Here is an 18,907-nt window from a genome sequence, read left to right on the forward strand (position 1 = left end):
TAAGTCGCTCTGGATAAGAGCGTCTGCTAAATGACTAAAATGTAAGGACAGACCCTGGTGGGCTCATTAATCAGCTGGTATAAAGAAAACAGATTACAAACATTCTTAAGAGCTTTTAAAGTAGCATGGCCCCTTTTTGAGCATATCTGTATTAAAATCACCAGTAACAATAACCTCTGATTCACCAAGGTCTGTACAGTTGGAACAAGTCTTCTCCATCTGTCGGAGGCCTGCATCCCGTGGGAGTGGGCGGATTTCCTCGTCCTTCTCGCCAGCCGTGATTTTGGACAGCTCCGTGGTAAGAAATGTGACCGTTCCTGGTGCAAAAAAACGATGTCCTATACCCGAGCTCGAGTAAATTACATTACTAAGCTGCTCCCGAATGTACTAAATCAGGACATGGAAATCGATTCTATCGTAGTCCATGTGGGTTTTAATGACATTATGAAAGGGCAGCTCTGAACAGTTGAAACCGGATTTTTAAAGAACTGATTGACTCTCTGCTAGACACTAACAGAAAACCCATCATATCTGGCCCTGTGCCTTCTCTGAATCGTAGCATTGAACGCTTTAGCAGGATTCTTGCTCTTCACAACTGGCTACGTAATTATTGCAGCTCAATGGGTGTAACTTTTGTTGACAATTTTGATACTTTTGGGTGATATAAATATTGACATCAGGCTGTCCACTCAAGAGAAAGCTTCAAACTGTAACCAGTGCCTGCAACCTGGTTCAGGTTATCAGTCAACCTACCGGGGTAGTTACAAACAGTACAGGAATTAAATCATCAACATGTGTTGATCATATCTTTACTAATGCTGCAGAGATTTGTTTGAAAGCAGTATCCAAATCCATCGGATGTAGTGATCACAATATAGTAGCCATATCTAGGAAAACCAAAGTTCCAAAGGCTGGGCCTAATATAGTGTATAAGAGGTCATACAATAAGTTTTGTAGTGATTCCTATGTTGTTGATGTAAAGAATATTTGTTGGTCCGTGGTGTGTAATGAGGAGCAACCAGATGCTGCACTTGACACAGTTATGAAATTGCTTATCCCAGTTACTAATAAGGATGCACCCATTAAGAAAATGACTGTAAAAACTGTTAAATCCCCATGGATTGATGAGGAATTTAATGTATTGTATGGTTGAGAGGGATGAGGCAAAAGGAATGGCAAATAAGTCTGGCTGCACAACCGATTGGTAAACAATACTGCAAATTGAGAACTCGTGACTAAACTGAATAAAAAGAAGAAGAAACTACACTATGAAACAAAGATAAATGACATAAAGAATGATAGTAAAAAGCTTTGGAGCACCTTAAATGACATTCTGGGAAAAAAGGCAAACTCAGCTCCATCATTCATTGAATCAGATGGCTCATTCATCACAAAAACAACTGATATTGTCAACTACATAATAAACCCCAGGAAGAGTAGCTGCTGCCTTGACAGGAACTAATGGGGATCCATAATAAACCCCAGGAAGAGTAGCTGCTGCCTTGGCAGGAACTAATGGTGATCCATAATAAACCCCAGGAAGAGTAGCTGCTGCCTTGGCAGGAACTAATGGGGATCCATAATAAACCCCCAGGAAGAGTAGCTGCTGCCTTGGCAGGAACTAATGGGGATCCATAATAAACCCCAGGAAGAGTAGCCGCTGCCTTGGCAGGAACTAATGGGGATCCATAATAAACCCCAGGAAGAGTAGCCGCTGCCTTGGCAGGAACTAATGGGGATCCATAATAAACCCCAGGAAGAGTAGCCGCTGCCTTGGCAGGAACTAATGGGGATCCATAATAAACCCCAGGAAGAGTAGCCGCTGCCTTGGCAGGAACTAATGGGGATCCATAATAAACCCCAGGAAGAGTAGCCGCTGCCTTGGCAGGAACTAATGGGGATCCATAATAAACCCCAGGAAGAGTAGCCGCTGCCTTGGCAGGAACTAATGGGGATCCATAATAAACCCCAGGAAGAGTAGCCGCTGCCTTGGCAGGAACTAATGGGGATCCATAATAAACCCCAGGAAGAGTAGCCGCTGCCTTGGCAGGAACTAATGGGGATCCATAATAAACCCCAGGAAGAGTAGCCGCTGCCTTGGCAGGAACTAATGGGGATCCATAATAAACCCCAGGAAGAGTAGCCGCTGCCTTGGCAGGAACTAATGGGGATCCATAATAAACCCCAGGAAGAGTAGCCGCTGCCTTTGCAGGAACTAATGGGGATCCATAATAAACCCCAGGAAGAGTAGCCGCTGCCTTGGCAGGAACTAATGGGGATCCATAATAAACCCCAGGAAGAGTAGCCGCTGCCTTGGCAGGAACTAATGGGGATCCATAATAAACCCCAGGAAGAGTAGCCGCTGCCTTGGCAGGAACTAATGGGGATCCATAATAAACCCCAGGAAGAGTAGCTGCTGCCTTGGCAGGAACTAACGGGGATCCATAATAAACCCCAGGAAGAGTAGCCGCTGCCTTGGCAGGAACTAACGGGGATCCATAATAAACCCCAGGAAGAGTAGCCGCTGCCTTGGCAGGAACTAACGGGGATCCATAATAAACCCCAGGAAGAGTAGCCGCTGCCTTGGCAGGAACTAATGGGGATCCATAATAAACCCCAGGAAGAGTAGCCGCTGCCTTGGCAGGAACTAATGGGGATCCATAATAAACCCCCAGGAAGAGTAGCCGCTGCCTTTGCAGGAACTAATGGGGATCCATAATAAACCCCAGGAAGAGTAGCCGCTGCCTTGGCAGGAACTAATGGGGATCCATAATAAACCCCAGGAAGAGTAGCCGCTGCCTTGGCAGGAACTAATGGGGGATCCATAATAAACCCCAGGAAGAGTAGCCGCTGCCTTGGCAGGAACTAATGGGGATCCATAATAAACCCCAGGAAGAGTAGCCGCTGCCTTGGCAGGAACTAATGGGGATCCATAATAAACCCCAGGAAGAGTAGCCGCTGCCTTGGCAGGAACTAATGGCGATCCATAATAAACCCCAGGAAGAGTAGCCGCTGCCTTGGCAGGAACTAATGGGGATCCATAATAAACCCCAGGAAGAGTAGCCGCTGCCTTGGCAGGAACTAATGGGGGATCCATAATAAACCCCAGGAAGAGTAGCCGCTGCCTTGGCAGGAACTAATGGGGATCCATAATAAACCCCAGGAAGAGTAGCCGCTGCCTTGGCAGGAACTAATGGGGATCCATAATAAACCCCAGGAAGAGTAGCCGCTGCCTTGGCAGGAACTAATGGGGATCCATAATAAACCCCAGGAAGAGTAGCCGCTGCCTTGGCAGGAACTAATGGGGATCCATAATAAACCCCAGGAAGAGTAGCTGCTGCCTTGGCAGGAACTAATGGGGATCCATAATAAACCCCAGGAAGAGTAGCCGCTGCCTTGGCAGGAACTAATGGGGATCCATAATAAACCCCAGGAAGAGTAGCCGCTGCTTTGGCAGGAACTAATGGGGATCCATAATAAACCCCAGGAAGAGTAGCCGCTGCCTTGGCAGGAACTAATGGGGATCCATAATAAACCCCAGGAAGAGTAGCCGCTGCCTTGGCAGGAACTAATGGGGATCCATAATAAACCCCAGGAAGAGTAGCCGCTGCCTTGGCAGGAACTAATGGGGATCCATAATAAACCCCAGGAAGAGTAGCCGCTGCCTTGGCAGGAACTAATGGGGATCCATAATAAACCCCAGGAAGAGTAGCCGCTGCCTTGGCAGGAACTAATGGGGATCCATAATAAACCCCAGGAAGAGTAGCTGCTGCCTTGGCAGGAACTAATGGGGATCCATAATAAATGCAAATCCAAGTCTCCGCCAGGGTTTTATGTGTATTATGACTCATACTATAGTGATGTTTCTCTCTGGGTGTAGTTGGCCTGTGTGACCAGCAGGGGTCTCTCTCTCTCCACGGTGAACTGAACTGAGGTACACCTGCAGAGCTGCAGCATCCTTCTCTCCAAGCGGGCACTTGCACAATCCACTCCCAGTCATGGATTTTTATTTATTTTTTAATGGTGGAAACTCCCTACAGCCAATGCTTACACCAACCCAATGCTTACACCAACCCAATGCTTACACCAACCCAATGCTTACACCAACCCAATGCTTACACCAACCCAATGCTTACACCAACCCAATGCTTACACCAACCCAATGCTCACACCAACCCAATGCTTACACCAACCCAATGCTTACACCAACCCAATGCTTACACCAACCCAATGCTCACACCAACCCAATGCTTACACCAACCCAATGCTTACACCAACCCAATGCTTACACCAACCCAATGCTTACACCAACCCAATGCTTACACCAACCCAATGCTTACACCAACCCAATGCTTACACCAACCCAATGCTTACACCAACCCAATGCTTACACCAACCCAATGCTCACACCAACCCAATGCTTACACCAACCCAATGCTCACACCAACCCAATGCTTACACCAACCCAATGCTTACACCAACCCAATGCTCACACCAACCCAATGCTTACACCAACCCAATGCTTACACCAACCCAATGCTTACACCAACCCAATGCTCACACCAACCCAATGCTTACACCAACCCAATGCTTACACCAACCCAATGCTTACACCAACCCAATGCTCACACCAACCCAATGCTCACACCAACCCAATGCTTACACCAACCCAATGCTTACACCAACCCAATGCTTACACCAACCCAATGCTTACACCAACCCAATGCTCAAACCAACCCAATGCTTACACCAACCCAATGCTTACACCAACCCAATGCTTACACCAACCCAATGCTCACACCAACCCAATGCTTACACCAACCCAATGCTTACACCAACCCAATGCTTACACCAACCCAATGCTCACACCAACCCAATGCTCACACCAACCCAATGCTCACACCAACCCAATGCTTACACCAACCCAATGCTTACACCAACCCAATGCTTACACCAACCCAATGCTTACACCAACCCAATGCTTACACCAACCCAATGCTTACACCAACCCAATGCTCACACCAACCCAATGCTTACACCAACCCAATGCTTACACCAACCCAATGCTTACACCAACCCAATGCTCACACCAACCCAATGCTTACACCAACCCAATGCTTACACCAACCCAATGCTCACACCAACCCAATGCTTACACCAACCCAATGCTTACACCAACCCAATGCTTACACCAACCCAATGCTTACACCAACCCAATGCTTACACCAACCCAATGCTCACACCAACCCAATGCTTACACCAACCCAATGCTCACACCAACCCAATGCTTACACCAACCCAATGCTTACACCAACCCAATGCTTACACCAACCCAATGCTCACACCAACCCAATGCTTACACCAACCCAATGCTTACACCAACCCAATGCTTACACCAACCCAATGCTTACACCAACCCAATGCTTACACCAACCCAATGTTTACACCAACCCAATGCTTACACCAACCCAATGCTTACACCAACCCAATGCTTACACCAACCCAATGCTTACACCAACCCAATGCTTTTAAATATTTGACAGGGAGCGTGAAAGGGAAAAGTGATCTGTCTGCGGTGCTGCTGCCAATCTGTTCTCACTGGTAGGAACAGAACTAGAAAGCCATTCCTACAGGATTACAACGATACTTACGTCACAGAAATCAAGTACTTGTTTAACATTTTGGAGGGGGGGGGGGGGGGTGTGTGGGTGTAAAATCAAACCACATTTTATTTGTCACATGCTTGGTAACCAACAGGTGTAGACTACCAGTGAAATGCTTAATTTCGGGCACCTACCCAACAATGCAGAGAGAAAAACAAAGGAGAAATACTAGACAAGTACTAAACAGGAGGAATAAATCCACAATGAGAAACGATAGCATGGCTATATACAGGGAGTACCAGGTAATAACATGGCTATATACAGAGAGTACCAGGTAATAACATGGCTATATACAGGGAGTACCAGGTAATAACATGGCTATATACAGGGAGTACCAGGTAATAACATGGCTATATACAGAGAGTACCAGGTAATAACATGGCTATATACAGGGAGTACCAGGTAATAACATGGCTATATACAGAGAGTACCAGGTAATAACATGGCTATATACAGAGAGTACCAGGTAATAACATGGCTATATACAAGGAGTACCAGGTAATAACATGGCTATATACAGGGAGTACCAGGTAATAACATGGCTATATACAGAGAGTACCAGGTAATAACATGGCTATATACAGGGAGTACCAGGTAATAACATGGCTATATACAGAGTGTACCAGGTAATAACATGGCTATATACAGAGAGTACCAGGTAATAACATGGCTATATACAGGGAGTACCAGGTAATAACGTGGCTATATACAGGGAGTACCAGGTAATAACATGGTTATATACAGAGAGTACCAGGTAATAACATGGCTATATACAGAGAGTACCAGGTAATAACATGGCTATATACAGAGAGTACCAGGTAATAACATGGCTATATACAGGGAGTACCAGGTAATAACATGGCTATATACAGGGAGTACCAGGTAATAACATGGCTATATACAGGGAGTACCAGGTAATAACATGGCTATATACAGAGAGTACCAGGTAATAACGTGGCTATATACAGGGAGTACCAGGTAATAACATGGTTATATACAGGGAGTACCAGGTAATAACATGGCTATATACAGAGAGTACCAGGTAATAACATGGCTATATACAGAGAGTCCCAGGTAATAACATGGCTATATACAGAGAGTACCAGGTAATAACATGGCTATATACAGAGGGGTACCAGGTAATAACGAGGCTATATACAGAGAGTACCAGGTAATAACATGGCTATATACAGAGAGTACCAGGTAATAACATGGCTATATACAGAGAGTACCAGGTAATAACATGGCTATATACAGGGAGTACCAGGTAATAACATGGCTATATACAGAGAGTACCAGGTAATAACATGGCTATATACAGAGAGTACCAGGTAATAACATGGTTATATACAAGGAGTACCAGGTAATAACATGGCTATATACAGGGAGTACCAGGTAATAACATGGCTATATACAGAGAGTACCAGGTAATAACATGGCTATATACAGGGAGTACCAGGTAATAACATGGCTATATACAGAGAGTACCAGGTAATAACATGGCTATATACAGAGAGTACCAGGTAATAACATGGCTATATACAGGGAGTACCAGGTAATAACGTGGCTATATACAGGGAGTACCAGGTAATAACATGGTTATATACAGAGAGTACCAGGTAATAACATGGCTATATACAGAGAGTACCAGGTAATAACATGGCTATATACAGAGAGTACCAGGTAATAACATGGCTATATACCGGGAGTACCAGGTAATAACATGGCTATATACAGAGAGTAGCAGGTAATAACATGGCTATATACAGGGAGTACCAGGTAATAACGTGGCTATATACAGGGAGTACCAGGTAATAACTTGGTTATATACAGAGAGTACCAGGTAATAACATGGCTATATACAGAGAGTACCAGGTAATAACGTGGCTATATACAGGGAGTACCAGGTAATAACATGGTTATATACAGAGAGTACCAGGTAATAACATGGCTATATACAGGGAGTACTAGGTAATAACATGGTTATATACAGGGAGTACCAGGTAATAACATGGCTATATACAGAGAGTACCAGGTAATAACATGGCTATATACAGAGAGTCCCAGGTAATAACATGGCTATATACAGAGAGTACCAGGTAATAACATGGCTATATACAGAGGGGTACCAGGTAATAACGAGGCTATATACAGAGAGTACCAGGTAATAACATGGCTATATACAGAGAGTACCAGGTAATAACATGGCTATATACAGAGAGTACCAGGTAATAACACGGCTATATACAGAGAGTACCAGGTAATAACACGGCTATATACAGAGAGTACCAGGTAATAACATGGCTATATACAGAGAGTACCAGGTAATACCATGGTTATATACAGGGAGTACCAGGTAATAACATGGTTATATACAGAGAGTACCAGGTAATAACATGGCTATATACAGGGAGTACCAGGTAATAACATGGCTATATACAGGGAGTACCAGGTAATAACATGGCTATATACAGGGAGTACCAGGTAATAACATGGCTATATACAGAGAGTACCAGGTAATAACATGGCTATATACAGAGAGTACCAGGTAATAACATGGCTATATACAGGGAGTACCAGGTAATAACATGGCTATATACAGAGAGTACCAGGTAATAACATGGCTATATACAGGGAGTACCAGGTAATAACATGGCTATATACAGGGAGTACCAGGTAATAACATGGCTATATACAGAGAGTACCAGGTAATAACGTGGCTATATACAGAGAGTACCAGGTAATAACATGGCTATATACAGGGAGTACCAGGTAATAACATGGCTATATACAGAGAGTACCAGGTAATAACATGGCTATATACAGAGAGTACCAGGTAATAACATGGCTATATACAGGGGAGTACCAGGTAATAACATGGCTATATACAGAGAGTACCAGGTAATAACATGGCTATATACAGGGAGTACCAGGTAATAACATGGCTATATACAGGGAGTACCAGGTAATAACATGGCTATATACAGAGAGTACCAGGTAATAACATGGCTATATACAGGGAGTACCAGGTAATAACATGGCTATATACAGAGAGTACCAGGTAATAATATGGCTATATACAGGGAGTACCAGGTAATAACATGGCTATATACAGGGAGTACCATGTAATAACATGGCTATATACAGGGAGTACCAGGTAATAACATGGCTATATACAGAGAGTACCAGGTAATAACATGGCTATATACAGAGAGTACCAGGTAATAACATGGTTGGGGCAGGATGCGAACTCGAGTGGGTCTAGGGTTTCCAGGATGATGGTGTTGATGTGAGCCATGACCAGCCTATAGCCGTGACCAGTCTATAGCCGTGACCAGCCTATAGCCGTGACCCTATAGCCGTGACCCTATAGCCGTGACCCTATAGCCGTGACCCTATAGCCGTGACCCTATAGCCGTGACCCTATAGCCGTGACCAGCCTATAGCCGTGACCAGCCTATAACCGTGACCAACCTATAGCCGTGACCAGCCTATAGCCGTGACCAGCCTATAGCCGTGACCAGCCTATAACCGTGACCAACCTATAGCCGTGACCAGCCAATAGGAAAAGGACAAAGGACCAAATAGAACCATAGGGACACATGACACACAATCCATGGCTCCTGTCTCAAGACGGAGAAACCCTCCCCTCCGTCCACACTGACAGAAGTGGATTTAACAAGTGACATCAATAAGGGACCATAGTTTTCACCTGGATTCACCTGGTCAGTCTACGTCGTGGAAAGATGCAGGTGTTCATAATGTTTTGTACACTCTGTGTATATCTTCATGTTATTCTCAATCAATGAAATGTATTTATAAAGGCCTTTTTTTTTTTTACATCAGCAGTTGTCACAAAAGTGCTTATACAGAAACCCAGCCTAAAACCCCAAAGAGTAAGCAGTGCAGAAGCACGGTTAGGAAGTACTTTATTACATTTACATACTGGCCCCCCGTGGGAATCGAACCCACAACCCTGGCGTTGCAAGCGCCATGCTCTACCAACTGAGCTACAGGGGACAGTATGAAAACCTATTATCATTATGAGTTTAGTTATAGATAAGCTATCCAAGAAAGGGTCAAGTTAGCGCCGGGATGCTGACCTTCTAGGCAGAGTTGCAAAGAAAAAGCCATATCTCAGACTGCCCATCTTAATCTTTTCTTTTTATTGGCCAGTCTGAGATATGGCTTTTTCTTTGCAACTCTGCCTAGAAGGTCAGCATCCCGGAGTCGCCTCTTCACTGTTGACGTTGAGACTGGTGTTTTGCGGGTACTATTTAATGAAGCTGCCAGTTGAGGACCTGTGAGGCGTCTGTTTCTCAAACACTCTAATGTATTTGTCCTCTTGCTCAGTTGTGCACCGGGGCCTCCCACTCCTGTTCTGTGAAGGGAGTAGTACACAGTGTTGTACGAGATCTGCAGTTCCTTGGCAATTTCTCGCATGGAATAGCCTTCATTTGTCAGAACAAGAATAGACTGACGAGTTTCAGAAGAAAGTTATTTTTTTCTGGCCATTTTGAGCCTGTAATCGAACCCACAATTGCTGATGCTCCTGATACTCAACTAGTCTCAAGAAGGCCGGTTTTGTTGCTTCTTTAATCAGCGCAAAAGTTTTCAGCTGTGCTAACATAATTGCAAAAGGGTTTTCTAATGATCAGTTAGCCTTTTAAAATGATAAACTTGGATTAGCAAACACAACGTGCCATTGGAACACAGGACTGACGGTTGCTGATAATGGGCCTCTGTACGCCTATGTAGATATTCCATTAAAAATCAGCCGTTTCCAGCTACAATAGCCATTTACAACATTAACAATGTCTACACTGTATTTCTGATCAATTTGATGTTATTTTAATGGACACATTTTTTTTTTGTCTTTTTTTTCTTTCGAAAACAAGGACATTCATAAGTGACCCCAAACTTTTGAAAGGTAGTGTACATATTGGATGATGTTCTGTACTTTGTCATGTATTTATTATTATTATTATTATTATTATTATTATTATGTATTTGTTATGTGGACCCCAGGAAGAGTAGCTGCTGCATGTGCAGTAGCTAATGGGGATCCTTCTAAACTAAACTAAACTACATTTACATTTTAGTCATTTAGCAGACGCTCTTATCCAGAGCCACTTACAGTTAGTGAATGCATACATGTTTTTTTTTTTTTTTTTTCATACTGGCCTCCCCCGTGGGAAACAAACCCACATCGCTGCCGGCCAAACCCTCCCCTACCTTGGACGACGCTGGACCAATTGTGCGCCGTCCCCATGGGGTGTCCCGGTCGCCGGCCGGCTGCGACAGAGCCTTGGTAGAGCACGGCGTTTGCAACGCCAGGGTTGTGGGTTCGATTCCCACGGGGGGGGGGGCAGTATGAAAAAAAATGTATGCACTCACTAACTGTAAGTCGCTCTGGATAAGAGCGTCTGCTAAATGACTAAAATGTAAAATGTGCCATACAGACGATAATCCACATATAACCTACACCTCTTCCCTGGCAAATGGTGCCATACAGATTATATAATGCACCATGGTCATATAGCTTTTACATTAAGCATATAACACTCAGACCACCCATAGCACTGCTTATAACGCCCCCCTACACACTATAACAGCGTCTATTACGTTTAACGGCCGATAGTCGCACCGCACCAGCCTGACTACAGAGCTGTGTGAGTCTCCGCTGCGGTCCTGCAGTCTCTCTACACAGACTATTTCTATCAGGCGAGGAGCACCAGGGCCGCCTGGAAACCGACTCCCCCCAAAAAATTCCCACTGCTTGTTTTGATCACTGAGTTTTGAAAAGCAAGGGGCCCTTGAAACAGTCAGACTCCTTGGGCCATAATTGGTTTTATAGAACTGGCGCCGGACCAACCGTATACATCCGGGTGACTGACACCTCCCTGGGCCAATCAGAGAGTGGGTTGCGGAGGTCCTTGTAAAAACAATGCGCGTTTCATTGCCGGGGAGTTTCCGTTCCTCCAATGCCCCCCCCCTTCAGTTTAGGACGGCCCAGATGGATCATAGACCAGAACAGCCTGATAACGTTACAGAACCAAAGGATCGATTCAGACAAAATAAGGATTTACTGCTTTCTAAACACGTTTCCTTCTCAAGTAAGAGGCCAACTTGTTCTCCGAACTGTGACTCTCGTCGCCTAATATCGTAAAAGCTTGTTAAAAATCTGTTTTTAACATGTTTTGCTTGTGGTTAATCAGTAAAAAGGCGGGGAGGAAGCTGTGTTTCTCGTGATTTTGAAACGTTGTTGTTGAAAGTGTTCGCTGTTAGACACGGGAGAACAACAGGGGGGGTTTACTGCTCAAAGTTTACTTTCATAATAATGGACCCCAGAAAAGTTTGAAACGTGGCCGCCTGAGCCTCTCCCTGCGCCGCATGGCCTGCTGCCCCGCACACCCCCCACTAACCCGCTGTCTCCGTGCCTCGGAATAAATTATTATCGCGTCTTTTTTAGAACTCTAAACCGTCGAAATAATGTGATTTTAAAAAGTAAAGGGTTATCAGATCTGCTGCCTGCCACGTCTCATGAGCCGCGGTGTGACCAGGCAAGTCCAGGCTCTGCCCGGTTTGAAGGTTACATTCAACATTTAGCCCGTTGTTTACTAAAATAACTCATGAAAATAAGTATTTTTTTTAATTTTAAGAAGAACTTTAGCTCATATTATATTTTTTATAACATTCAAATTGCGTTTTGTTAGGCTGTACACCTAAGCAGACTTTATGTAGTCCAGAACAAGAAGCAACCGCTAGAAACCTGGAATGAATTACGAGTGATTTGACGAGTTGACCATTCAGGCATTCTTTCTAGCACGAAAAGTCCGATTTTTCATTTCATGATTTAATAATTCAGATATCCTACATAAGTCATTCAAGCCTACCGTTTTTAGATAATTATTCCACATTAAAAACAACGCGAGACTAGCTTAGTCTACTCGCTTGGTTGCATTTGGTATAAACACGAATTAAATATAATTATCAGGCTGTTGAGTGTGTTGTAAATACACACGAACTAAACAGACTCGGCAGTAGGCTGCCGTCTAATGTCACATAAATAGCATTTGCTTAAATTGAAACCTTTTCCGTGATCAACACACGGTAGCAGAGGAGTTGTGTGAACAGCCGTTTGGGTGTGAACGGGCTGGGGGTAGGATCCTCCGGGCAGCATCGGGGAATATCTGCACACTAACCCCGGATCAAGAGGCTCCAACGCCGCTAAACTATTCTGATAAACGACGCGGGCTCTTCTGCAACCTTATTTAATATTTTTTTGAACCCGTTTTAAATTTATATTCGATGCGCCTGTGATATTTATGGTGTATTGGTTTACATCGAGCGGTTGGTCCGTGGAGCTGTGCTGGTTCAGGGCTGACAGAACCACACTCCCATCGAGGCTATTATGGGAAGGAATCCATATTATAGAAGGAATCCATTTGACGACGAGTGTTTTTGGCTGAGCGGGTTTTGGATCATTGGGATCAGATAGACCTCCAGTCTGTTCCGACTACCGCGCAGCCCCATTCCCCTCTAGCGGGAAGAGAGAACGCCCTGGGACGGCTTCACCAGCTGCCCGAGAGCCGTGGAAGAAACGCAGCTGGTCGGCTAAACCTTTTCAATAATCATATTATCACACACTTAATCACATGAAGGGGCTCTACACCCGCTTAACCGCTATTCCCATTTGCGCGTTTACGGAAGATTGTACATTTTTTTTAGTTTTCAAAGTGTTTTTCTAAACTGCGTCATTGCTCCTCTAATGGACCGAGCTCCGTAGACTCCCGTAGGCTCTAGGGCGAAAACGACTGAAAATCCGAAAACCGTCTGTTTTCTAGTCGTTATGATCTGAGCTCTGACCTCGCCAGAGACAGACTTGCGGTGTGATTGTGTGTCAAGCGGTTTGCTGGGTGTGTTTTATAGGTCAGGATGTCGCCGTCGATGGACATGGAACCACAGGGAGACCCACAGACAGCCTAGCCTTCAGCTGCTCTTTGGGAACACCAGCCCGGACACAGCGCTAGCTCCCGGAACGAACCCCACACTGGAGAATGGATGGGCGAGATTTCGGACCCCCCCGGTCCGTCCATGTTCCCCCTTCCCTGCTGGCCATGGAGACCCACCGACTCGGAGCTCCTGCTGCAGCCGGGAGGATCCCTCCCTCGCCCGGACACTTGGGCACAGGGCACCCAGCGAACCTTCACGTCGGGAAATTCCTTCCATCGGTCATGAACCTCCATCCACATCATAGTAAGATTATCTATCTATCTTCTATCTATCTATCTATCTATCTATCTATCTATCTATCTATCTATCTATCTATCTATCTATCTATCTACTGGCATTATTAATAATATTAGGGCTTATACTGCTTTATAGAACACCACAGTACGACCCATCTATCTATTTATCTAGCTACTGTCCTGGTTTCTAGCAGTTCTTTATTCTGTATAATATAAACATGTTGTCCTTCTGAAAAGAAGTTGAATGCACAGTCTACTGGAGATGTGTATATAGGCTTTATGTAGGTTAAATGTAGCAATGAAACTTTACATGACAGTTGTGCGGGAATATAGACGTATCAGGTGGGGGTAAAAGGCAGAAGGTGTCAAATCAATCACGTTTTTATTTGTCACGTAAACAACAGGGTGTAGAATAACAGTGAAACGCTGACTGACGGGTCCCTTTTCCAGATAAAATAGAAATGTTGACACCAGGAATAAATACACAGTGAATAAAAATAATGAGTAAAAAAATAATAACAACATGGCTATATACAGGGAGTACCAGTACCAAGCCGATGTGCAGGGGTACATGGTAATTGAGGTTAGCTATGTACCTAATAGGTAAGGGGGTAAAGTGACTAGGCAACACGATAGATAATAGACGGTAGCAGCAGGGTATGTGTGGCGTCAGTATGCATGGTGGGTGTGTGGGTGTGTGTGTGGGTGTGTGTGTGTGTGTGTGGGTGTGTGTGTGTGTGGGTGTGTTGGGGGTGTCAGTATAAAGACATTCAGTTCAGCTGGTGGCTTAGCCGAAGTCCGTTAGGCGAACCCGAACGGAGTGTGTTCGCATATTCCCTTTTTAAAAAGACCTTCGCTTGAGAGAAAGAAAAAAAAAAAACGACAAAAAAAAAAGCGCAATAGTACTGTTTGTCAATTTTGAGACGCCGTAGCCAGTTATACACTTCCTCAAAATAAAAGTATTGAGTTAATCTAAACAATACATCTGGCGATGGACAGAGTTGTGGATCAACTGGTCAACTAGAATGACCTACGCAGCTGCCGACACCTCAAACGTCACCCCAGAATTCATACCATCGGAGCAAGACAGAAACGCAACAAAAAACAAAAAAATCAACACAACTTTGTCTCCCCTCTCCATTTTAAGCAGCTGATTCTGACCGGGCCAAAGACATTTACAAGAGTGATAGGGCATGTGTATAGCTGAGCATATGCGCCCATTTCTCTATAGGTTTAGAAGAATACGTTTTTTTTTTTCAGGTTTCGTGAAAGTTCTCGGGCCACGTTACGAACGTCACCCTCTCGCATCCATTTCAGCAAACAGGTAGTACCCGCTCTATATAAGCAAGCTGAAGCCGAAGTTTGGCAATGAATTGGCCCAATGCACCCTGTGTTGCGCTGACTACAGATGGACGTACCTCCAGTGCTACGGAGAGCTACTTAACAGTGACAGCCCATCACTTTACCCAGGAGTGGGGAATCAGAAGTAATCATAATAATATGCCATTTAGCAGACGCTTTTATCCAAAGCGACTTACAGTCTCATGTGTGCATACATTTTTACGTATGGGTGGTTCCCGGGGATCGAACCCACTACCCTGGCGTTACAAGCGCCGTGCTCTACCAATTGGGCTACAGAAATACCATGTTACAGACACGCCCCCTTTATGAGAGTCACACAAGTGCGCATATTTTTCCCTTTGTAAGAAAACATTATAGACTCTTATCTCCCTCACTAACTTTAAGCATCAGTTGTCAGAGCACCTTACCGATCACTGCACCTGTACACAGCCCATCTGAAATTAGCCCACCCAACTACCTCATCCCCATATTGTTATTTATTTTGCTCATTTGCACCCCAGTATCTCTATTTGCACATTCCAGTGTTAATACTAATTGTAATTATTTTGCACTATGGCCTATTTATTGCCTTACCTCCATAACTTGCTACATTTGCACACACTGTATATATATTTTCTGTTGTATTTTTTGACTTTATGTTTTGTTTACCCCATATGTAACTCTGTGTTGTTGTTGTTTTTATCACACTGCTTTGCTTTATCTTGGCCAGGTCGCAGTTGTAAATGAGAACTTGTTCTCAACTGGCTTACCTGGTTAAATAAAGGTTAAATAAATAAAAATAGCATAGATCTATACAATGTCTGAGACATGTTCACAACATTACAGCACAGGCCTATACATTGGTATGAGACATGTTTACGTATTGATTTCACACGCATATTGCACTTCATTCTAGTGTTGTTGATGAGTAATCGTGTGTTTTCATTTAAGAAAATCCAGTGTTGTATTCCTGATGGTCAAGCATTATAGGATTCATGATCATATATGGAGTCAGGAATACCAACACTTTGGATTTTCTTAAATAAAGAAAAATTAGCTGCAGTAACCGTTGGCATTTTAAATTTTTACCGCAACCGAACCGTGACCTCAAAACCGCAGTACACACCGAACCGTGACCTCAAAACCGCAGTACATACCGAACCGTGACCTCAAAACCGCAGTACATACCGAACCGTGGGTTTGGTGAACCGTTAGATCCCTACTCTTAATGGTGCAGCCGTATAACCTTTTTGAGGAGGATCCGAGGGCCCTTGCCAAATCTTTTCAGCCTCCTGAGGGGGAAGAGGCGTTGTCGTGCCCTCCTCCTCACGACTGTGTTGGGGTGGGGGTGTGTGTGTGTGAACCATGTTAATTCCTTTAGTGATGTGGACACAGAGGGACTTGAAGCTCTCCACCTGTTTCACTACAGCCCAAATCGATGGGGATGTGCTCGCCCCTCCGTTCCCTGTAGTCCACGATCCGCTCCTTTGTCTTGCTGACGTAGAGGGAGAAGTTGTTGTCCTGGCACCACACTGCCAGGTCTCTGACCTCCTCCCTATAGGCTGTCTCATCGCCATTTAGGGAGGTTACCTTTACGTTCTTTGGCGCGGGGACTATGGTGGTCTGCTTGAAACGAGTTTGTATTACAGACCGGGTCAGGGAGAGGTTGAAAATGTCAGTGAAGACACTTTCCAGCAGGTCCACGCATGCTTTGAGTACGCGTCCTAGTATTCCGTCTGGCCCTGTGGCCTTTGCGAATGTTAACCTGTTTTTAAAGGATACGGAGCGTGAGATCACACAGTCGTCCGGAACAGCTGGCGCTCTAATGCATGGTTCGGTGTTGCTTGCCTCGACGCAAGAACCATGTCTCCCGAGTGGCGCAGTGGTCTAAGGCACTGCATCGCAGTGCTAGCTGTGCCACTAGAGATCCTGGTTCGAATCCAGGCTCTGCTGTAGCCGGACGCAACCGGGAGACCAATGGGGCGGCGCACAATTGGCCCAGCGTCGTCCAGGGTAGGGGAGGGAATGGCAGGCAGGGAGGTAGCTCAGTTGGTAGAGCATGGCGTTTGCAACGCCAGGGTTGTGGGTTCGATTCCCATGGGGTATGAAAAATAAAAAAAGAATAATGTATGCACTAACTGTAAGTCGCTCTGGATAAGAGCGTCTGCTAAATGACGTAAATGTAAAATGTAAATGTAAGAATAGAAGGCATTTAGCTCGTCTGGTAGGCTCGTGTCGCTGGGCAGCTTGCTCCTGGGTTTCCTTTGTAAGCCATGATAGTTTGCAAGCCCTGCCAAATCCACCGAGCGTCAGAGCGTAGACGGATTTTGATCTTAGCCCTGTATTGATGCTTTTCCTGTTTTGATGGCTCGTCGGAGGTCGTAGCGTCCCGATTAGTGTCCCGCTCCTTGAAAGCAGCAGCTCTAGCCTTTAGCTCAGTGCGGATGTTGCCTGTAGTCCAGGGCTTCTGGTTGGGATATGTACTTTAGTCACTGTGGGGACGATGTCGTCAATTAACTTATTGATGAAGCCGGTGACTGATGTGGTAAACTCCTCAATGCCATCGGATGAATCCCTGAACACGTTCCAGTCTATGCTAGTGAATCAGTCCTGTAGCTTAGCATCCTCTTCATCTGACCACTTCCGTATTGAGCTCGTCACTGGTACTTCCTGTTTTGAGTTTTTTGCTTGTAAGCAGGAAGCGGGAGGAAAGAGGGCCTTGTATGTGTTTCTGTGTGTAAAAGTGATCTAGAGTTTTGTCGCCTCTTGTTGACATGTAAAAATGAGAACCGATTTCAGTTTCCCTGCTTTAAAACCACCAGCCACGAGAAACGCCGCCTTTTTTGAATGTGCATTTTCTTGTTTCCTTACGGCCCTATACAGCTGGTTGAGTGCGGTTTTAGTGCCGGCGTCGGTTTGTTGTGGTAAATAGACAGCCATGAAAAATATAGATAAACTCTCTTGGTAAATAGTTTGGTCTGCAGCTTATCATGAGATACTCTAACTCAGGCGATCAAAAACACGACGTCCTTAACATTAGAGATCTCGCACCAGCTGCTGATAAGTCGTCTTACCCGAGTCTGGCCGTCCGGTCTTGACGATGCATAGAAAAACCAACAAGGTGCCTTCAGAAAGTATTCAGACCCCTTGACTTTTTCCACATTTTGTTGTGTTACAGCCTGAATTCAAAATGGATTAAATTTATTTTTCTCTCTCACCCATCTACACACAATACCCCATAATTACAAAGTGAAAACATGTTTGTAGAAATTGTTGCAAATTTATTGAAAATTAAATACAGTTATCTAATTTACATAAGTATTCACACCCCTGAGTCAATACATGTTAGAATCACCTTTGGCAGTGATTACAGCTGTGAGTCTTTCTGGGTAAGTCACTAAGAGCTTTCCACACCTGGATTGTACAACAATTCTTCAAGCTCTGTCAAATTGGTTTTTGATCATTGCTAGACAACCATTTTCAAGTCTTGCCATAGATTCTCAAGCAGATTTAAGTCAAAACTAACTCAGAAACATTCACTGTCTTCTTGGTAAGAAACTCCAGTGTATATTCGGCCTTGTGTTTTTAGGTTATTGTCCTGCTGAAAGGTGAATTCATCTCCCAGTGTCTGGTGGAAAGCAGACTGAACCA

The 18,907-nt window shown here is 44.6% G+C and overlaps 1 protein-coding gene across 3 annotated transcripts in view; it reads left to right on the top strand.

The window, feature by feature from the left end:
• Window positions 1-11,658: 11,658 nt before the first annotated feature.
• The window catches only part of LOC121555976 (trinucleotide repeat-containing gene 18 protein), a 117,316-nt gene continuing 110,067 nt past the window's right edge, over window positions 11,659-18,907 (top strand). For all 3 annotated transcript variants that reach the window (XM_045215292.1, XM_045215293.1, XM_045215294.1), the window contains exons 1-2: window positions 11,659-11,779; window positions 13,596-13,922. In XM_045215292.1, the coding sequence (XP_045071227.1) occupies window positions 13,724-13,922 (199 nt within the window). In that variant the 5' untranslated portion in view covers window positions 11,659-11,779; window positions 13,596-13,723. The remainder of the gene's footprint in view (window positions 11,780-13,595; window positions 13,923-18,907) is intronic.

The sequence above is a fragment of the Coregonus clupeaformis genome, unplaced genomic scaffold, assembly GCF_020615455.1.
Source record: "Coregonus clupeaformis isolate EN_2021a unplaced genomic scaffold, ASM2061545v1 scaf0418, whole genome shotgun sequence".
Lineage (NCBI taxonomy): Eukaryota > Metazoa > Chordata > Actinopteri > Salmoniformes > Salmonidae > Coregonus > Coregonus clupeaformis.